The sequence below is a fragment of the Poecile atricapillus genome, chromosome 4 (assembly GCF_030490865.1).
Source record: "Poecile atricapillus isolate bPoeAtr1 chromosome 4, bPoeAtr1.hap1, whole genome shotgun sequence".
Classification (NCBI taxonomy): Eukaryota; Metazoa; Chordata; class Aves; order Passeriformes; family Paridae; genus Poecile; species Poecile atricapillus.
The window spans coordinates 32,004,161-32,026,777 of NC_081252.1; the positions used below are offsets into that span (position 1 = coordinate 32,004,161).

At 44.0% G+C, this 22,617-nt stretch overlaps 1 protein-coding gene across 10 annotated transcripts in view; it reads left to right on the forward strand.

Moving 5' to 3' along the window:
• Positions 1–22,617, forward strand: part of EPHA5 (EPH receptor A5) — a 210,898-nt gene that overhangs the window by 94,338 nt on the left and 93,943 nt on the right. For 7 of the 10 annotated variants that reach the window (XM_058837670.1, XM_058837668.1, XM_058837669.1 and 4 more), the window contains exons 4-5: positions 10,986–11,141; positions 16,819–17,154. The exons of 1 other annotated variant lie outside the window; for it this stretch is intronic. In XM_058837670.1, the coding sequence (XP_058693653.1) occupies positions 10,986–11,141; positions 16,819–17,154 (492 nt within the window). The remainder of the gene's footprint in view (positions 1–10,985; positions 11,142–16,818; positions 17,155–22,617) is intronic. 2 more of the 10 variants (XM_058837672.1, XM_058837673.1) reach the window with 1 other exon arrangement.

Consider the following 22,617-nt stretch of genomic DNA (forward strand, 5'->3'; position numbering starts at 1 on the left):
GAAACCAACACCCAAAAGTGCATCCATATGGAATGGATGCTAGATATTGGGGAGGCCAAAAGATGACAGGGAGGAAAATATTACCAGTCCATACTTGAGTTTGGAAATTCCCATTTGGTCTTTCAGTGCAAAGTGTACCTCCTCAAATAAAGAATTAATACCGAATGTTTTACATTTGCCTTCTGCTGGCTGTGCTGGTGGTGTTCTCGTTTTCAGACTTTCTTCTCAAAAAGGCTAGTGACCTCTTTTTCCCTCTCGGGTTTTTTTGGGCCTTCACTTCCTCTTGACATGAGTGATTCTTCTTATTCTCCTGCAGTCTCTACATTTCAGGGCTGGTGAGAGGACAGGCAGCATCTTCCTGTACCACCCTCACCTGCTGGGTATCGCAGGACAGGTGCCACAGCACTTTACGAGGCTTTTAAAACAAGGTGTGGAATTGAAGCTGGCAATGAGGAGTGGCAAGCTGTTGAGGGTGGTTGTGTATGAGACAGAAGCAGGTTGCAATCTTTTTTCTTGCAAGACGTAGGTATGCCAAACCAAGGGTGCAGTGCCCTTGTGCCTGTGCCAACTGATGCCTTTTCTCCCCTCTTGGTGTTTTCCAGTCTTCCCTTGAAGAAGTCCAGCGTGAATGGTTTCTGTAAATCAGAAGGTTTGGCTTGTTTTTTTTTCCCCAAAAAAAGTCTTTTTACAAAGACTGTTCAAGTTGATGCAATGCAAGAGATGCAGCAAAAATTACAAGTAAAGTCAATGCTGGGTTTCCAGGGCAAACAAGCTCATAAAGGGAATGCTTATTTCTTTAGCTATAGCTGGAGAGCCATGTGAGCTTCATGTGAGCAACAGTATTCCTTTATAATTGTTTGAGAATTAAATCTCCATAAATCAAGATTTGACAGCTCACAACCTTAAATAAAAAGCCTGTGAGAATGCCAGCATTGCTGCTGCGGAGTGTTCTTCAGGCTAGTACTTTATGGTATGGGGAAGTAGATTTGGCAGGAAGGACATCATGGCAAGGCTTCATCTACTAAGAGGGAAGGCAGTGTTTGCTCTGCTTTACTTTTTGCTTCATATGTGAATTTCTGGAACAGCTGTATATGTCAAACAGCCATTTTTGGGGCAAGAACACAGCCTTTGAGAAGAGGCAGCGGACAGGGTTGTTAGCAGGATGTCTCCTCCCAATGGATGCTTTTGTCTCAGAAAAATACTGTTTATATTCAGTATATGTTATATGGAAAGTAACATTTCTATGTCTGATAAAACATCTTCTTGGGTTATAACTGCATTTTTTTTTTCCTCTGGGGTTTTAGGGTTTTTCTGACTGGGCTGGAGTCATGGCAGTTGTAGCTAGTTCATGGCAAGGATGACCCAACTCCAGCATCCAAAAGCCACGAGGCTCCCTGCCCAAATAGTATTGAGATTGGCTTCAAAACCAGGAGGTTTAAAGTGTCAAGTTACATTGTTTTATATTGCATTTGAGCTTTTTTTTATATGCAGTAAGTTTTCCTCCAGCAACAGGAGAGATAGTACTGAAATAAATTCTCTGATGGATTGCAACACAGAAGAGAAGTGCCCAATATTGTCAGGCTGGCATGGGAAGAGCCAGCAATGCCTCAGGTTGCCCTTTGTTGAACTGGCTCCTAAAGAGGAGCTGTTTGGTGGAGCTACTTGGCAAGGCAGATGAGCTGTAAAGTGTTGCAGTGTTCATCTGACCCAAAGGGGTAGTTCAATCAACTTAACAAATAATCTCAATATTTTTATGTCTGGTTAATTAAACGGAAATGATGAACCATTCTATCTGCGTGTGACAGGATAACTGCTCGATGTTTCTGCACTTGATTGTGTGTTTAGAGCTTGCTCAGCTTTCCTGGTTGAATTTCTCAGGGTATTAGTATTTGCCATGTCTTCCTTGTACACACTCTTTGATTTGTGGCCTTCTAACAAGACAGAGCATCTCATGGTATGCATATCAGGGCAGAATTTAGGTCAGTGAGACCTTCTGTAACTCCAGCCAGTGTGCTCCAGTGTGAAAACCTGTGAGCTTCTGTGGAAGAAGGCATGTCCGAAGGAAGGTGTATTTGCTGAGAGCTGGAACTGAGAGGTTTCTTTCTGAGTGCCTCAGCTGCCTGCCCATGGCAAAATTGGCTAGAACCACCTGTACCTTAAATTTGCAATGACAACAAAATACCCCAGCAAAAACCAAACACCAAGAAACATCCCTTCCCCAGAGACACTGTTCTGTGCATAAACCCATTTAGCACACTTAGTTCTATCAGCTCTGGATAAATCCTTCCTATCTTTTTGGTCAGGACTGTAAAAGATCCATCTTGGTCACCCTCTGATGGAATATGAGTTGGTGTGTCTGGAGTGACATATGTTCAACCATAAATTACAGAGGAACAATTTTAAAACAAATTGTCTGCAGCCAATCCTGCCGAATTTACCTCCCCAGACAGATGATCATAAAGCTAGAAGCAAACAAGCCCTTAAATATTTGACACCAGCTTTGAAAGGATCCTTTTGAGTGGGTGTTAGCATCAGATTAGTGGGATGCTGCCTATTTTGGACCAAATAGTTAGCAGAGGAAAGGCTGATTTTATACCAGCAAGAAATCTTGTTCACACAAACAACGTTAAGCAAGGTGGAGCCAATTGGAGGGAAATATTTTAAGAATTTTTAATTCTCTTTACTGTCTTCATATGTACAGTTTATTAGTTCAGACTAAAACCTTAAAATGTTGGTAGAGTAAACACACATGGCATAAATCATCAAAATAAATCCTCCCAATCATCATATTTCTTAACCACAATGGCTTGCAGTTGTCCAAACCACAACATAATTAAAGAATATTTCTTTCTTTGCCGGTTGGGCTCCAGATCCCTATGGAAGACTGAACCAGAAGACTAAAACCCTTTCATTGAAGTATTGTGCCAGCAAACATGTAGCTTTGAAGAGCCTTATTTTCCAGGAGTATTTTCCAACTGATCTTTGAATTACTGTCTGTAATAGGTGTTTACAGATGGACACCGGGGGGTTTTGGCTGCATCATTTTCAAGTTTTTTCCTGTCCCCCAGCTGCCATTAGGGACGATGCTTGTTATTGCTATTCAGTCAATGCTGCTGTTGAACTCGAGGGAGTTCTGTGGCTTGTCCATCAATCCTCCCCTCGCTTAGCACGACAATGCAGCTTGAATGTTTAAGTTGCCATTCGCATAACAAAGGATAACCCGGGTGCATGTCTTTGTGTGCAGAAACCCCAAAAATAGACTCCTGCGCCTCCTGGATTATGTGTGGAGCCGGGCATCCTAAGTTATGTTTATGAGCATGCGGAAACGAATGTGTCTCTGCTGCCTTCTGTGTCTTAAATTGTGTTTTTCCTTTAGGTGCAGCATTGTAAATCATGGCTTCCTCTGTCTAAGGTAGTAAAATGGTATCAGTTTGCCTTCATTAAAATACCAAAGACAGTAATTTAGGAGTAATCTAAGTGCATCTTTGCCCCATGCCTCAGAGAGAAAGTTGAATAGATTTTTATAGACATAGAGATTTGTGAAGATACATAGTTTATAAATATAATAGGCAGAAAAGCTGTAGCAACAGGATGTGGACTTCCTTTTTTTATTGTAAGCCAGATAGTTGGGGTTCAGTGAGATCAACATGGATCTGTCCCTTGTAGCCAGAAATCAAGGAAGACTTGAGGTGCTGCCTGTGCTGAGAGCTGAAGGAGCCCTTGTACATGCTTGCAAAAGCATGTAGCCGCTGGTCACAGAAATTTTGGGTTTGCTAGAAAATGACTCTTCATCTTAAGTGCTTTCCCTGGAAATGTACCGGTTTCAGGGTTGTTTTTGTTTTGACAGGAAAGTTTGGCAAAAAGGAGGACCCCACAAAACCAAAGCACAACCATCTAGCCCTGCAGTTTACACAGCCTGAGGGAGAAGGCCTGCACACTGCTAAATGCTTTTGAAAAATCTTCTGTTTCCCCTAAGAGCATTTATTTTCCATAGCTTGCTTTCCTTCTGCAAAATCAAACCCAAATGATAGTGTGGGTTTGCATATATGCCAGGATAAATCTCTTTCCCTGCTCCTCCATCACACTGCTGAGAGTTTAGGCTTGACTCAGGTTTTGCCTCATTGATTGCTTTAAAATCTTCTTTAGAGCAAAGTCAGAATGTGCAGAAATACAGCCCATTAAGATACTAATGTAAGCGTGAGCCTTTTCAAATCTGTTGTGTTCTAGGTATTTTTATGTCCTGAAAATGTAGTTTACTTGGGAATTTGATGAATTTTTCAGAGTGATGCCACGTGATAAGGTTTTATACCATTTAGAAGAAAGACATTAATGTCATTAGTGGCAGTTAATTCTTAGTTTTCTAGCAACTATGGTTATGTCATAAATTGTTGTGTGACAATTTAGTGAGCCATGTGATAGAAAAACATGGTATTTCAGAGGAAGGAACTGAAAGTACAAATTTATTTATATTCTAGGTTTTAGGGTTGTTTTTGTATTCAGAGCTAGAGCTGATTTCAATGCAGAGTGGAAATAATTCAGCCTGAGTTAGTGTGGGGTTGGGCAGGATGGCATTAAAAGACAATATTTTCTTAGAACAAAAGAAAAAAAGCTTTAGAAGAATATTTCCTGTTTGAGATGCATGAATTGGTTTACATCCAAGTTAGGGGCTGAGTCTATTCAAAGTGCAGAGCCTGTAGATGCCCCACTTGTCCAGCAAGCTCCAGGACATCATTTAAAAGGACCTTTAGCAGAGCTTGGACTGCAGCATTGGATGCTGGACTTCCTGAAAGATGCTGGCAAGTCTACTGGATTGAGGCGAACCGGCAGCTTCAAATTACTTAGTGGGTATTTATTTAATTCCCTTCAAATCCCCAAGGCATGCTACAGGAAGCAACATAGCGCTATTGCAGATAGGGGAGACCAAGCCTAAAAGAGATATAATCGGGGCATTTTACACATTTTTCTGCAGCTTTGTAGCTCTGGCAGCAATTTCAGTGTCAGCCTGCAGTTCAGGAAAGCTTATAGGGAGGGGTGGATTAGCTCTTGGGAGCCTGCTTGTAAATTCTGCAGAAGGATGCTCTGTGGTGGGTTGCTGTAGTTCTTGAAATGCTTTTTAGAAGAGCTTGGCATTCATATGTTTGTGCTTGTTGGGAGACACGAAGACAGTCCATTGTGGTTTTCTGTTTTGTTTTTTCTTGTATGTAAAAGAGCGTGTCAGGAGCACAAGCTGAGGCTTGGAGCCTCTCAGCATTTTAATTGATTCCACATTGTAAAGACTGTACCTCGCTAAACCCTTTTATAGGTTTTGGACACATCTAAGAGGCAGCAGCACCCTCTTCTCATTGCGAACACTTCAAGGCATGGCAGCTCCAGAGAACAGGGGCTGATTTATTTGTAGCTTGTTTTTGCTCAGATCCTTCAACTCTCAGGGCATATTTCCTGCACCAGAGCAATGCGCTAATGAAAGCGGAGTTGATGAGCTACAGAGCTGAAAACACACACACACACGCACACATCGTCCATATCCTGCTTGTGTTTCAGCTGAGAGCTGCCTCATTCTGGACTGTGGATCTGCTCATGGGGCAGTTTTACACTGTGGCTGCTTTAAAAGCTGTGACAATTTGAGCTGCATGTCCTTGTCTGAAGAAGTTGGCAGTCTGGAAAGGTAAATGGGACTGAGGATGTGAAGGAAAAGCAAAGGGGCTTTTCAGGCATAGGAGAAGAAATCTCAGGTTCAGCTGGATAACCTGTGCTCCATCTAGGGTAGGCATCCTTATCCTTACTAATTTTTATTAGATTTAGTCCTTTAGTTTTATTTATGGATCAGTGGCACTACCTTATGAGTTATACTGGTGGTTTCTGATTGCTGTGGGAACTAATTTGGTGCTCTGCAAGGGAGACAGTGTAATTCCTGTTTGGAGTTTTATGTTCTGGGACATATGAAAGGTCACTTTACTGATCCTAAGCACTTAAGTACTGTCAGCTTATCCTCCCAGTATCACGAGAGTGCAAAGAGAGTAATAAGTTGGACCTTTTTTATATCTCCTGGGGTTTCAAGGCTTGTAGGGTCATGTTTCCTAGCTTCTCTCTCTACAGGGACAAAACTGGAATTCCCACTAATACTAATTATAGGATAAAGAGACCAATAGAGTATTCTGCAAGCAGCTGGCTAATATTTCACATTATCCTTTGTTCTTGTGGGACACCTTAACTTCCTGGATGTCTGCTAGAAACTCATCACAGTGGAGAGGAGACTGTCTAGGAGGTTCCTGGAGTGTGTGGAATATTAACTTCCTGACGTACCTGGTGAGTAAGCCTACCAGGGGCAGTTCCCTGCCAGACCTGCTACTTATGAAGAGAGTAGGACTGGTGGGAGATGTGGTAGTAGAGCATTGGGCATTCCTTGGGCATTGTGATCAAGGAATTATAAAGTTTTCAATTCTTGGTGCAATAAGGAAAGGCATCTACAAAACCTGCCTTGGACTTCCAGAGAAGAACTTTGACCTGCTCAGGACACTGCTTCAGATACAGTCCTTAAGGTACAAAAGGGTCCAGGAAGGCTGGACATAGTTTAGGAAGGAAATCATCTCCCTGGCAGCTGGTGACAGGAGTAGAGGAAATGGCCTCAAGCTGCACCAGGCGAGATTCAGGTTGGACATCAGGAAGAATTCCTTCACTGAAAGGGTTGTCAAGCATTAAAACAGGCTTCCCAGGGAAGTGGTGAAGTCATCATCCCTAGGAGTGTTCAAGAAATGACTGGATGACTGGATCTTGGTGCTATGGTTTAGTTGCCACAATGGTGTTCAGTCAAAGGTTGGACTCGGTGATCTTGGATGTCTTTTCCAGCCTTAATGATTCTGTGGTAGTTGAGTGGTTTTACTGACATGGTCACAAGAGCATGGGAAGCCTCGGATGTGGTCCTTGCTTCCAGCATGTATTGCCTTGGGTCGGTGTGCAGCAAAGGCATGGGGCAGCTGGAGAGGAGAGCAGCCCTGCCTGTTGGCTGCAGTCCAGCCAAAGCTCGGGGAAGGGATGGTTGCAGGGATGCAGCTGCAAATCATTTGATGTTAAGGCTTGCAGATAATCATTTGGCAAGTCGTCCCAGCTGGTTGGTGCTACTGGCTTGTTCTCCCCTCTTTTTGCTTTGTCTCCTCACTGGTACTCACTGTCTCTGCTGGTATAGTACATTCAGCATGTTGTTCTCAGAGGCCAGTTTTCACTGTGAGAGGACCAGCAGTTCTACCTCCGTCCACCCACATTCCTTCCAGGAGCCAGTGTCTTTCAGCATGTACCTCTGCAAGGTACAAAGACAGTTTCTAATGCTGTTGTTTTAAGGGATCAGCTCATGCCATTGCAATCCCAAGATGCTCTTGCTGCCATCCTCCACCACGGCCATCTCTCTCCCTTTAAAGTGCGCAGCAAGAGGCTGCGCAGATGTTAATCCTCTGTGCATGCCACATTTTGTGGTTGCTATTAAAAATAAACAGAGTGAAATTGATTTGCTAATAATGGATGTGCTACTAACAGAAACACATCCCACTCGTACCTAACACTAGCAGGTTGTTTATGGCGTATTTGGTATCTCTAAAAATAATAATTTTTTTCTAGCGACCAATTTAATTTAAAGACTATTTTCACACGTCGCTGGCTGTTAATCAGTTAAAGAGTTTGAATATTAAGAAGAAAGCAGCAGATCTCATCAACAGCTTCAAACTTGATTTCATTTCTTTTCAGCTGGTTTGCAGCAGATTATGAGGAGTCTTAAGCTCATCTTATTTCTCCTGCTTTCCTATCCCCTTTAAAAGAGAGATAGTACCATTATCTGTCTGACTGTACTGTGCTGGTTCTGTCTATCCTTTCAATAGCTGGTAAATTGGAAACACTGAGATAAAAATATAAGAAGACTAAAATAAGATTTAATTAGGAATTAAACACCAGATACCCATGTAATTTTAAGTTAAATAAAGTCATGTATACTTCATGAAGAGATGATAAGATTGACTGTCAGAAGAGCAGCGGTAAGATAAGAGACCAACATGCAAGACACGTGCAAGGTAAGTTGGTTTTGTCCCTGTTCTGCTCTGAAACAAATTTTCAAAATGTCTGAGACATTGCCACCAGTAGCAGAAAATGGACAGGGTACCAGTTCCTGCTTTTGCCTGGTTCAGCTCAGCCAAGACTGTGCTCCTCCCCAAAGCATCTGCTGCAGCTGTGTAGATTCAGCCAACACCATGCACTGTGGCATTTCTCGCATTTATTTTTATTTTCTATACTCCCTCTTTTACAAAACCCATCTCCTGTCCCTGAATTCTTCCTTTCTAACTGGCACTGGAATATTTCACCTCAGTCCAACAGGATGCTGCTCTGCTGCCTGCCTGTTTTGAGGACTCATGCTGAAATCTTCAGTGTAATGTAATGTTCTTGAGTATTCCTCCTTGTGCTTTTTGAATAGAGATGGGACCTGACCCATGTTTGTACAAAAATTAGTCTAGTTCAGTTGTATTTCACATCTCTCATTACAGCATGGGTTATTTGCCTAGTGCATCTCTTGGCTCCATATTTATTCATGAAAACCACACATTCCCTTTGAGCTGAGCTACATATCGTACCATCATCAGCAAGCTGCACCTCGTTTAAAATCTGTCAAGGAAAACTGACTTATTTTGCATATGCTGCTTTGCACAAAATAGAAGCATAGTAAACTCTTGTGCTGTAATGATTTTCTGTCTGTCTTGATAGAACATAATGAGATAAATTCAGGTCCTTTTTTTTGAGGTCTAATTACATCGAGTACACACTAGATGTGTGCGGCTGTTGTTACATGTTGCACATTTTCGTGCTTTCATTTCCCCATTCCTGTTGTCTGTGTGTGCAAGGGTGTTTTATTTGGCTTTGAAATACAAATTGCAGGCTAGAGAGGAACCATTTGGTGGTCTGCTTTCCCAGAAGACTCTCCAGAGACTGTGTAACAGCTCTTGCTGTAGGTAGGGCAGCATTTGAAGGTGATTGTAAAGTAAATAAAAGAACTTAAGTATGTGCTGGAAACGGAGGGATGTGCTATAAAGCATGAGGGCAGCTTGTGGTAAATCTGCTAAGAGCCATAAAGAACAGATTCAGCCCTGGATCTGTTTGCTGGTCCTGGTGCCTGGGCACAAAGCAGAACAACTGCACCCTGCAGATAGATACCACAGCTGAGGAATGGAACACTAGTTGGATGATGAGCAATTTTGGAAAAATGGGTTTTTAAAAGCTGTGAATCCCTCCAGTCCAACCAGTTGTTCTCTGCCTGTCTTGTGGGAAGAAAGGGAAGCTGTGGAATTGTGTGGGAGAGCACATGGTTTGGGGAGGCCAGAAGGGAGATGATTACCCCCTACAGCAGGGTGGAGGGGCTGGAGATCCGTGGTGGTGACCTGTGCTGGGCTTGGGACCTGCTTCAGGGCTGCTGTGAGAGGTGTGAGGTCCAGGCAAGGCTGTAGAGGTGGGGCCTGGGATGCTCTTGAATCACACATTTGATGCATGAGTGATCTTCATCACCAAAGGCCTCTTGTTCAGCTCTGGGAGTTGGGAACTGATGTGCAAGTGTCTCACCTTTGGTGAAGACACTACTGACGTAAAAGGGAGGATGTCAAGGGAGTTTCTCTGGTACTGCAGGAAGCAGAGCCAACTTTAGAAGCAGTTGTCCTAGTTGGTCCATCAGAGGAAAGGGATCACTAGTAAAAGCCTATACTTTACCTACAGTGAAGATGAATTCTGTCATCACTTGCTGAGTTTTAGCACATGCTGTGATTGTCTGGGACATTCCTGATGGGATAATATTAGTGCTTTTGCTGTGAACTCATTTTCTTTGCAAGCTAATTACAACTGGGAGAGTTTGAATGCAGATGGAAGGGCTCTGGGATTTCCATGTAACTTCTTCAAGTCTGATAGCAGATCTGTGCATCATTAATATCATACTGGGCAGAAATATTTTAAAGCAATTCAGAAAGAAGAAAGGTAACAGCACTTTAGAGCTGCTTTAACATGTCTCCATGTTTCTTCTTTTTTATACAAACAGAAAATCAACATTTCCTCCTTTTGCTAACAGTGCATTTGTAATTCTGTATACAATGGTATGATACACAGCCAGCTGGGCTTTTTTCCTAAAAATACACTTGCAAAACTGTGGCTGTCACTGCTTCTGGCTGAATATGCACACACAGGTGAAGTGCAGAGAGCTTTGCGTAAGTGAAAAAGCACTTGTTTCAGGAGGATGGAAACAAGATATTACTGTATTCATTTCAAACTACTTAAAAAAAAATATCCCAACCTACCCATAGCCATGTATTTGTAAGAAAAAAAGTATCTCTCAGATCAAGTCCTAATGCCTCCTCATGCATATGTATTGGAGCTGAAAGAAATATCTTGTGTGGTGAGCATGCCTGGTTCAGACTGTACCCAGGATAGCCTGTCATATGGAGCACTTTAAAATTCATCGCAGGTTTGCAGAGGGAAGGACCCTAGGGAAGTAGCCCCATCACAATGTCTTAAAGATATCTATCTTGAGATCCCCTCCACGACTGTGTTACTATTTGTTTGCTGAGACATTGATTTCTGGGTGTAGAACATCTTAGACAAAAAACATGAAATGTATCTTACCTGTTTTCTTAAGATTGAATGGTGGGGGGGGGGGGAAGAAAAATCACAGTAATGTTTTCTAGAGCAGAGCACAGATGATGTTACCTCTAATGCATTCAACAAGGAAAATAAATACCCAGCAATGGCAGATGCTAGGGGAAAGAAATAATCAACAAATTCACATTCTCTTTCATGCAGATATTTAAGTATGCACTGTTAGTGGCATAGACTGTTTTAAAATATGCAAACTAAATAGCTTGTGAGTATTTGTCTGTTTTATAGCTGAAGATATGGGGTTTTTTTAAAAAAGGAAATGTGAAGAGACTAATTTTATGATGGCAGAGCTTAGTCTGTGGTTCTTCTTTTCACAGTATGCAGACCTGGGTTCTTCAAAGCTTCACCCCACAGTCCATCCTGCAGCAAATGCCCCCCTCACAGCTACACACTTGATGAAGCATCCACATCTTGCCTGTGTGAAGAGCACTATTTTAGGAAGGAATCAGACCCACCTACAATGGCCTGTACAAGTAAGCATGTGCTTATAGGGTTGTTTTTAATCCTTTCAAGCTGTTCCTGTACTGTGACTAGACATTATGATACTAACTAATGTGCTTTTTCAGGCTCTGCGCTGGAGTCTGAACTAGTCTTGACACACTTGTAATGTCACTGTCTTTGTCCACCGTCCTTCTGGTTACACAAGAAGAGACTTTTCAGTGCTTTTTGCTTAGAAAGCTGGCATCCAAGCCACCAGGAAGACTTTTTGTAATGAGCAAAGGCTCTGTCTGGCCCCCTGCACTCCTGGGTGGACTCAGCCAGCAGCATGGCATCTCACATCCGTGTCGGTGTGTGCATGGGTACCGGTGTGGGGCACGCACGCAGAATAAGCAACGGGTAGTCCTTGCCAGCCGTGGGCATGGATGGAATCTCCATGGTCCTGCTTGGTGTCATCTCGTAGCTCGTTTTGACAAACAAGCTGGGAGAGAGCCCTATCTTTCCAATCTGCCTGGAGCTGGTCACTCTTCTCAAAACTCTGTGATGAAAACTGCTTCTCCAAAATGTAGAACTCATCCCCTGGGTGTCAGGGCGGGCAGTATAACAGGCACATTGGGGTACTGGGAGTCCAGGGTGGAGCTGGTGTAATCAGAATCACTAATTTTACCCTCCTCCTGCCATCCAAGAGCTGTCCTGTCATCTGTACCTTGAAAGTCCCTTGTTCAGTTTATGTTTCAGGTACTTAAGGCCACAATTTCCATGCCCCCAGCTAGTCCTGCTGAGCATAGCACAGATCTGAGCTAGGACTGTCATGCTCCAAATGTAATTTTTGTGGTACAGAAGGGGTTGAAAATTACTGAAATGAGGTTGAGCTACTGGTGCAGGAGCAGTTGGGGCTTCCAAGAAACTTAAGCAATGAAGGAAGAGTAGGTTCATGACTCCATACATGCTCAGAGCCACTGGACAATGGTGCAGTGGTGACTTCCATACTGTAGGGAACTACTTTGCATCACGTAGGGATGGTAGTGGCTTTTGTGCCCTTCCCAGTGAATACAGATGTCCTTCCCAGCTTCCTAAGTTAGCACTCCAAAAAGAGAAAGAAAAAGTCTGTTCCTGTTGGAGACACACTCTCACAAAGGAAATTGCCCTTGGCAGTTCTCTGCTTGCCCGCAGGAGGCACTTGGAGCAGAATTAGGCCCCTTGAACTCTGCCTTTGATTTTCACCAGGCAAAGGAGCATGGCTGTTGGATGCTGTGCTTCAGGGAAGGAGAAGGCAGCCTTAGGCAGCATTGGAGTCACTGGTGCTGTCAGATCAAAGAGGTCTGGGGGGGTGAGTCATGCAAGCACTTCCCAGTTTATTAAATAGGTATGCCAGAGTCTTTTGGAGCCATAGCCAGGGTGACTTACAGCCTTTCTTGATGTTCGTTTTGCCCCTTGGCCTGACTTAAAAAACTCAGATAAATGTGGTCCAGCATGGTACTGGGAAACACACTGAGCTCTGGGAGCACTCATAAAGTAGGCTTTTCTGGGCAGACAGCACCAAAGCCAGCAACTGAGACAGAGTTATGCCAGACTCTGGTGTCCACTGTGCCTCCTGCCCACCATCAGTGGTGCTCTCTGCCCTTCTCGGGATGGAAGGGTACACAACCAGTCTGTCCTGCTGGTGCATTAGCACAGGGAAGGAGCTGCCATCCCAGAGGAAGATGTTCATGCATGCCTATGGCTTGAGCAGCATTGGCAGGGTTCAGAGAGGCACAAGCAAATTAGGTGAACAACCCTTGTTAAAAACAAATTAACTTCAAGAGCCTGTCTCTCCCAGGTTTCTAGTGCAGTTCACATCCTGTACGTGAAGGCTGTAATTTTGAACTCTGCAAATGCTGTGGGATTTTCTTTTTATGTTTGTTTGGGGCTTTTGTGCTTATTTATTGGTGGTGGCTGTCTAAGTTTGTTGGGTTTTACTGTTTGGGTGGTTCTCTTTCTGAGTGGGTTTTACTTTTGTTTTGAGAGCTTGCTGTAAGCTAGTTTAAAGACCAAACATGGTGCCTGAAGCTGTGTTGGGATATGGCTTGCCAGGGTACCAAGTCCTTCTGGGGCAGATGAGAAGTTTAGTACCGATCAAGGTGCAGCTCAGCCTCTGTTCCCCACTGCAAACCCCAGAGGCACAGCTGAGGACATTGCAGCACCTCTGCTGGCATTCACACCTACCATCCCAGCAGCAGGGTGGAATATCTGAGCCTTCTCCTCGTGCTTCTGTCACCCTCACTTTCCCCATGCATCTTCTCTCAGATGTCCTAATACTGCTGTATTTGTGCTGAAGGTGATGAGCAGGGTCCCATGTGCTGTGCCAGCTCAGCAGCAGGGGTAGAAGATTTTGGCAGGGGCAGTAAAGAGTAGGTAGCGACACTGGTGTTTTAAACCAGTCCAGGTACATCTGGAAGGCAACAGCTCATCATGAACTAAAACACAGGTGAGAGAGACTTGAGTCATGACTGGTAGGAAAATACTGCAAGGGGTTTTTTTTAAATGTTTTTATTATTTATTGCCACAGAAGTTAATAATATTCATAGGATTCCTTTAACAGGAAATGCAGTTAATTTTAGAGAATACATCAATGTCTGTTTTCAGGTCTACACCTGCAAAGCCCCCTTGACACTCAGTATAGCTGTAAAATCACATTTTCCTAATTTAAAGTGAGTGTTTTTCGGTTCCAAGCTGCATGAGTCTCCCCACCACCACCACCAGCATCACTAAAGAAAACTAGCTGCTGTATCACTGTCACTTGCTCAGTTAAGTACAGGGTGAGGGAGGAATACATTTTTGTTAAATTTTTCCAGTTTCTTAAGTATGTTTTATAAGTAATGACTGGTGATTTTGAAACTAATAGTGCTGTGATGCAGTCTGAAAAAATGGGTGCTCTCAGACAAAAAGAAAAAATTTTGGTCCTGATGGACACTTGAGAATTCTCTTAATATTATTATATATCTTCCAGGAAGTAATTGCATTTTATTTCTTCTTAACTAAGTAATTCTAGCTTCAGTTCCTACAGCACAATGCCTCTTTAAAACCAAATCCTTTTCCTTTCTGATCATGTCTCTAACAAGTAGCCTTATTGTTGTTGAGTATGTTGGAGAAATATTTGTAGTGTTATGACACATGGGACAAATCAAATACTTTATTCTATTTACTGTAAGAGTCTACTTGTAAAAAGTTTGCAGTTAACTTTGAGTGTTTACGTACATGTATTTCTATCTTGAGAGTAATTTCTCTCTCAGGTTATATTTTAAAATATGTGCATCAGTAAACAACAGGTTTGCTGTCCATCAAGAAAAATACCAATATCTTTGTTTTCAGAAAATACTTTCCTCTTGTCAGAAAGTTGTGGTGCAAAAGGGGTGAATCTTAGGATATAAAGTAGCAAATTCAAAAATTATGTATGTCCTTTTAAGTCACAAGGCCCTTGACAACAGGAGTTTGGGAATTAAAACAGACCACCTTAGCAGATCTAGGTCCCCTCTATTCTGAAGGTAAAACACCTTTGGTTCTCACAGCTGGGGTTTAGCCAAGTTTTACTTAGGTACAGACAGTTTCAGGATTATTCAAGTAGGTTTTCTTAGATATCTGTAGACCACTAAAGAACTTTCTCTGAGGCCCTGTGAGAACACTAATTTTATAGGTTATAAAGTCCCACCAGATTTAAAGCATTTCCACTGAAGCTGATGTTCTTAAGCCTTCAAGAAGAGTAGCTGACTTTCCTGTACAAAGCAAGAGAAAACCTCTGGTGACTTTACAAAAGTAATAATTTATCCCCCGTTAAAGACACATTGTCCAGTAAGTGTTTCTTGTGCCTGAGTTCTTTATTTTTTCCTAGAGTACTGGCATCAGCAAAAAGGCACTCATCCAGTGGAAGAAAAAATAGGGCAATTTAACCAGTAAAAAACATACCAAAAATCCTGAAGTGCAATACATATAACTCCATACAGCTCCAGCAATGAATTCCATAATTTCCATTATATCAGTACAAGTATGGCGCTGCAGAAAATAGTCCTGACTTGGGCTGTATGTTGGTGTCATTAGCTAAATAGTGCTGGATCCCTGGGTTACAGCTTGGGAGTGGATTTCTCCTTGTTTGTAGGGATCCAAAGAGCTCACAGAACAAAACAAAGATGATCTGCCATTTCCTAAGCTAACTTCGTTTTTTTCTTCAACTGTTTTTCCTCTGAAAAACAAACAAAAAAATACATCAGCAATATTTATTTCCTCTGGCAGTGAGTTTCTCATTGAATCAGAACAGCTTGAGTCGAAATCATGACAGTGTTTCAGTGTTACAAATTTTATAGACTCAGGGAGGGGAATAGAAAAAGGAAACGGAAGAGAATGCTTGTGGTTTATAAGGTGATTTCATTTTTGCAACACTGCCTGTTTTAAGTAACGAATCAAGTTTAATTATCGCTACAAAACAAGAAGATGACAGCCTAAGTCAGCCTATTAGATTCGTATGGGTGTCTAGCTAGTGAAGCTACTTGTTGGACTCCTTTCAAGGAACTGCTCATGGGTTTTGACAACTTCATTCAAACTGAAGAGGAGTGTGTTGTGTTACCTTCCCTTGCAAAAATCCCAGCCTTTGCTGTATAGTTTCTGGTGGTGCTGTGACTAAAATCCATCCTGGCTTGCTTTGATATATTTCCTCTTTCTTCCTCATTCATTAGCATTTCCTGAGTACTTAACATGAGGGTATCTTGCATGAGACTCCTGCTTGTCCTTTCACATTGTCTTCAGGGTGTATCTGCAGCTTGCCCTTCATCTGCAACACAAGCCTGTTGAAAACAAAAACCTCACAGCACTTTCTGAGAGGAAGCAAGTCTTGAAGGTGCCTCCAGGTGGGCTTTGCTTGCCCAGCCATGGCCTTTCCCACCAAGGTGAGGAGAAGCAGCCTTCTTTTTGCAGGTGCTCTGGCACCTCTGCAGCAGCTGTTCCTCCTTGGATAGCCTTACCAGTGCCATGCTGGCATCCTGAGCAGGGAGGCTTGGCAAAGTATGCAAGCGCGGCTTGGGTAACCAGCCGTGCCCCAGCCTGGCAGGGGCCAGGAGGGCTGGATACAGCCGTATTTCCAGTGGCCCGTGGAGATCACCACCTGATTTGGGCTACCTTGAGCATCTCCCTGAAGTGTGATTTGGATACCTAAGCTTCGGTTCCATTGCTGCCAAATGCCTGATGGGATGAGGCGGGTGCATACAGAGGAAAGATTTGGCATCTGAGTTGAGTACCTGGGTAGTGTAAAAATCCCAGTGTGTGTCTTTTTTTTAGGATCCAGGGGTAGTGATATAGGGGCAGTGGGGTGAGGAGGAGGAATCTTGCTCCTGGTGAAGCCAACAGTGACTTGGACAGGGCAAAGACTTGCTAATCCCTTCGCAGGAAAAGAAAGGAGAGCACCAGAGACAGTGCCCCAGGGTACTGTGCTCCTCCTCTTGGGTTTGAGCTATGCCTGTCCTCCCACACAGGGGACTGCATCCCAACACAGATCTCTTGAGAGAGGTGGGAGTGCTCAAAACAAATCCCTGTTTTCCCAGTTCTTCAGGTGTTGTTGCAAATGGTCCCCGTGTACTTTCTGACATGTGAGCAACGGGGCATCTCTTTTCAGCCTAGAGAGTAGTAGTGAGCAGTATGACTGATGATACTGTTTTTACCATGTGTTTTTCTCACTTTACAAACCAGGACCCCCCTCTGCTCCTCGGAGTGCCATCTCAAATGTTAACGAGACTAGTGTCTTTCTGGAATGGATTCCCCCTGCTGATACTGGTGGAAGGAAAGATGTGTCTTATTATATTGCATGCAAGAAGTGCAGCGCACACTCGGGTCTGTGTGAGGCGTGTGGCGGTCATGTCAGGTACCTCCCCCAGCAAACCGGCCTGAAAAACACCTCTGTCATGATGGTGGATCTGCTTGCTCATACAAACTATACCTTTGAAATTGAGGCAGTGAATGGAGTGTCCGACCAGAGCCCCGGAGCCCGGCAGTTTGTGTCTGTAAATGTAACCACAAACCAGGCAGGTAAGTGGATCTTCAACCTGGGGGAATGCCTGGGGTGGGAGCCTGAGCCAATCAGACCCGGTGCAGAACTCCCTTTGGAATGGGTGGAAGTCTCCAGCGTGGAGGGTTGGACTGTGGCCTCTTCAAATAGTGGGGGTGGGAGGTGGGCAGTGCTTGTCTCATAGGTTATAACTACTGCAGTCTTCAGTATGTTTCCTTTCAGCAGGACACGTTTTTAGGATTTGTGACTTTTTCCTTTTACACTAAGCTGTTTGGAGATACCTCCACTTTTTTGCATGTTGGTGTATCCATCCACTAAACCAGGAAACAAAAGGCTGTCTTTTCTCTTGGGAAAGGGAAATTTCTTAGAGTCCATTTTCATTAAAAATGGCTAAAACATCTTAACTTTACAGTTACCCTAAAAAAATTGTTCTTACTGACTTTGGGAGATTTAATCCCTCTTCTACACTGTGATGCTAAAGTGACTGGGCTCAGCCTGATGAGGTATGGTACATTGTCACTGCTTCTCCAACAAGGTAGGGCTAGGATTGCACTAATACTGTGTCATTCTGGGTTTTGCACTGTACAGGCAGAGATCATGTAGACTGCTTTATTGCTTTGTCCAGGGCTCTGATCTGTCTGCCCTTCCTTTGCTCAGAAGTTGAAATGACCTGTCACTTTGGACGTGGAGTTGCCATTGTCCCCTGTCACTTGGAGGTACGATGGGAGGCAAGAACATGATTTCATGTCCTTACGTGTGCATCAACACACCGGGCACATCACACAGCTTCTGTAAAGCCCCAGAGACTGACCTATCCTTCTCTTGTCCCTCATGCTCTGTGTTTTAAGGTCTCCCCCATTTCCTATCTGGCTTACTTCCTATGTAGTTCAGGGCTCCCCACTGGCATTTATCCACCGTGAAGGCCTTCCAGCATTGTTAACAGGTGTCATTTGAGTCTGTGAGGACTGTGCTGCCGGATCACTGGAGCCACACCCTGTCTTCTCCACACAGTGTTCAGCCAGGAAGCCCAGTGAGCAATTCTGTGTGACAGCTGGATGCAGATTGGCAGATCCTCACTGTGGAGCAGAAAAACACTAGCTGGAGCAGGGCTGCATCTCATTCCTGCTACCCAGGTGTATGTGCACAGGCTTGGCAGCCAGCAGCAAGGAAGCGCAGATACCCGCCCTGGTAGTTAAACTGGATTGTTGAAGTGTTGGGCAGATCATCTCATTTCCTCTCTTGAGGAGAGGAAATAAAGGCATGCTGGGAATGCTGCTGATAGATGTGGCATGGAATCTGCTGGAGGAATGTTAGAGGACAGCAGCGTGACACCCACTGAAGGCACCTGTTTAGTGCAGATCAGTGGATGTCACGGTCCTAATGCTGTTTACTGTTTTCCTGTTGTGAAGGCTGCTGCCAGTAACTCTGCTATTGGAAGAAGTATGTTTTCCTGTTAGTGGGTTTGCATTGGTATTTCATTGCTGCCATTGGATTTTCCCTGATGTGTGGCGTTTAATCCGCATAAATCTCAGTAAATGTAGCTGAGCATGAGGAGATGATACCTCACTGATCAGAGCCGACGGTGAGGAAAAGGTCCTGGTTTGTGACTTATGTCCCAAACTCTGCTTAGCTGCAGCAGAATTTATCCATATAGCTGTCCCTCTGTGCATCGGGCCAAGAATAACCCCCTTGCACACTTATCACTTACAGCTTTGTACTGGAAGGTGTCTTTCAGGAAATGGGAAGCCTGTGACAAATGTGTCTCGTGCTAAGGACAAGTGGGTAAGTGTAGCTTCTGGTTATGTCTCCCTGTTTATCTTCCTTGAGCCACAGCCATGGGAGATACTAGTGGATCAAGCCATGGGTGTTTAATACACTGTGTGGTGTTGAAATTGCATCTGTATCCACTTGTGGTTGATTCAGCAGGAGGTTCAGTCAAGCTGCTGTGTAAAGAAAGCAGTGGTGACTGTGTTTCATTTTCTTTCTGGCTGGTCCCACCATGCCTTTGTGAGGTGAGCCAGGCCTGTCTGCTGGAGCTGTAGCATCAAATGGGCTTCCCAGTGATGTGCTCTTTCAGCACTCCCCTGGGCCATCATCAGTTTGCCCATGCCAGAAATAAAGCAGATGGAAAGAGGGACTTTGCAAATCAGACTAACTGCCAAGCATGGCAAGTGAGTATCTGTTTTTTTAAGGTGCCTCCAAAAAATGTCCTTTGAGGCAAGTAATGGAGTGGCCCATGCCCAGTGACTCTGGATATAAAGACTCACTTCAACAGTCCTTTCTCAAGTAAGAGTAGGCAGGGCACATGTAGCTTCAGGGGGTCTCAGGCCACCCACCTTCGCCCTGGATTTACCTCCAAGATGTGCAGTTCTTGTGTCTCATCTTTTCCCTTGCATAGGGTTTCTGATGGTGATTATATTTTCACTGAGCCTGATTAATAAAGTTGAATCAGTGACACAAGGCCAACTGCAGCAGTAGGAGAAATCCTTCTACAAGATCTGTTGGCTGCAGGAAATTGAAAAATTGCATACCATGGGATAGGTCTGGCTGCTGGAGTTCCTGCTGGCACATATTCAGCACTGCAGAGAAATGCCAGGGTCTGTTTTGTTGGTTTGGCTTTTGTCCATCCCAAGAAGACCATGCTCATTTCAGAACTGCAAAGAATGTGCAGGCAGTGAGTCCTCATGTGTACCACCTCTTCTGGGCATGGCAGCTTTTGGCAACAGAAACTACCTCTGGGTTAGACTCGCAGACAGATTACTTCCTGAAAAATAAAACCAAAAAAGGCTCTCTCCAAAATAATTTGTCCCTTTTCATTTATTTAAATCCCTCTCCTTTATTTAAATAATGAGTAAAAGAATTGGTGCTCGCAATCCATCTGGCATTTTCAGACTGATTTAATTTTCCTCCGAACTTTTGAAATCAGATTTGGAAATACAGAGAGGGAACAGTAAACTTCTGTTCAGAAGAAGAGGCTGATTGCTATTCTCCATTGGTGACCCCAGCATTCTTCTGTTCACCCAGTCCATGGAGACATGACAGTACTTGGGATGGGGCTGATCCATGCAGGATGCAGTGGCCTTAGGCTCCAGATACAGGACTAGTTTTCCTGTAACCCTCTTGCAATCTGCAAACCTTAGTTGTTTCTGTGGGATTTTGCTGGTGTTTTTCTGCTAGAAGACATGTGTCTAGAAAGGGTGAGCAATGCCACAAGTCATGAGAGGTAGGAATTGTGCTGGCCTCCATTGTGGCTACCCTAGAGCTTCAGCAGGCAGGCAGAGGACCTTCTTCCCTTTGTAGGCACAGGAGTTGACCCAAGCATGGGTTTTCCCTATGGCATTGATGCAAAATACATGTCCAAGGGACTTCCCAGCACAGATGGCAGGGAGCCATCTGTGATGCAGTCTCACAGTAAAAAGTGTGCCTCATGCACGTGGGCTGGAGCACAGTGAATAATTCATAAGTGGCAATGATAGGATTGAGTCAGCCATCCTTCCTTTGCTCATGGTTTTGCTCAAGTTTTCATATTTTTGAAACCTCCACCTATTTAAACAGTTTCCAGGGAGCAGTCTGCGTGTACTGCTAATACTGAAGTTTGATTTTCAAGCGACAACTGCATGACTTTTTTTTTTTTTTTTCTCCTCAGCGCATTCACCAAGCTGGATGATTAAGGCATGCTGTCGCTCTGGACAGAGATGTGCATCTCCCTTGAGGTCTTTGATCTTATCTGCTCTGTATACAGAAAGCACCTACCATGACGTCTTGGTCAGAGACGTGTCTCGTAATGGGTCCGTAGGGAGCAAGCAGGTTTGATTCATGGCTGCCTGTTGTATCCTCGCAGGAGCACACTGCAAAGATGCAATGTTTAAAACCTTTCTAGGCTTAAAACCTGCCAGGAGTATTCACTTTAAGCCAGCCTAAACAGCCAAGCAATTTTCTTTGCTTTTGATGTCAGCAAGTCCCACGCTGGGTATGGCTGCAGGCTCGGAACTGGCCTGGAGGTGGGGGGTATGAGAGTGGGGCAGTTCTCCCGCCGGCATCCCAAATGCCACAGACTCCTTTGCACTTAAAGACCTTCTCTGTGTGGGTTTTTCGATAAACCCCCTGCCTATTTTCTGTTTGAAAAGTCAGAAGCCAGTGTTCAATCCCCTTCTGTGACCTGTATATATTTTTGAGCCTTCTGGGCAAGGAGGAGAAGAAAGATACAGATGTGCTTACTAACAGAGGAGGAGTTAATGTGTCTAATGCCTCAAGGAGTCTTTGTGCCTGAGGCCAAATCAGAGATAGAAGTTGCATCCTGTGGAGCAGCAGTGCTTTTTAAGCAAAGGTGTTGGAGGACAGAACCTGGCAACCTGTAGTGCTGTTTGGGAGGAATGGCTAGGTTCTTACTTGACCAAAAATCACTAGATGCTTGGAGCAGCTAGAAGGCTTTTGGAGCAGGGAAGTGTGCTGAAAACCACATCCTCACTCTGATCATGCAGGCTGGGATGCTTGCAATGGAGGGGAGCAAGGGAGAAGGTGTTTTCCTTAGCAGTCAGGATGTGTACAATCTTTGAAAAGCAGCCAGGGGTGATTTGGAAAGGGAAACCTGCAACACAGAGTTTGCTGCAATCTTACATCAGTATCTGCATGCTCTTGAAGCCAAGATACTGGTGCACAGTCTAGGAAGAAGACATCAGAAAATGAGGCAAGAGATGGGAACCACATTTTCAGAGATTGCCTTTGGCAGCTGATGGGTTCAAGTCCTGTAACAATCAGGATCTGATTCTTCCAACTTTAAAGTCTTCACATTTTGTTTTGTTTGGCATGGGGAAGGGAGCAGTTTACTTCTTCAGGAATAAGAGAAAATTTCCAAGGGGATGCTCCAGTAGGGGCAGTATGTTCCATCATCTCACACAAGAAACAAGACCGGTCTTGCAGCTCTACTTTTCAGTCAGAACTGCTGTCCCAGGGTCAACAAAAGCTTAAGCAGATGCTTTTTTCTGGAAAACTGCCTTTCCACAAACAGCATGTTACGCAGGGCTTATCTTTAAGCATCCATTGTAACCGTACCTGATCTGGGCTGCATCACCTTCCCAGCTGTGGTCACTAGTGGATACCATGGAAGGGCTAAGAGCAGGAAGCAGACACGTACCAGTGCTTCCTTAGAGCGCTCTCCAACCTCTGGGGAACACCTCTTTGTGCTTTATAGCCCTTAATGGATTTTTCTCACATGAATTTGTCTAATCATTTTATGAACTCTGAGAAAATTCTAATGGCTGCAGGCAATCCTTTATGAATTTGGTATGTCTGGTAGTTTAAACTCTGCTTTAGATTCACACTGACCAGAGAGGAGCTATTAGTGGTATAAATAGAGGATTTAAGGTTTGCAATTGCCCATCTCTGTGGAAAGCACTGCCATTTAGAGATGCAGCACTGGCTTCCAGTGTGTTAACCCAGGTATTGCAGCATTTAACCTAGAGCAGTGTACCCTTAAAAGTAAA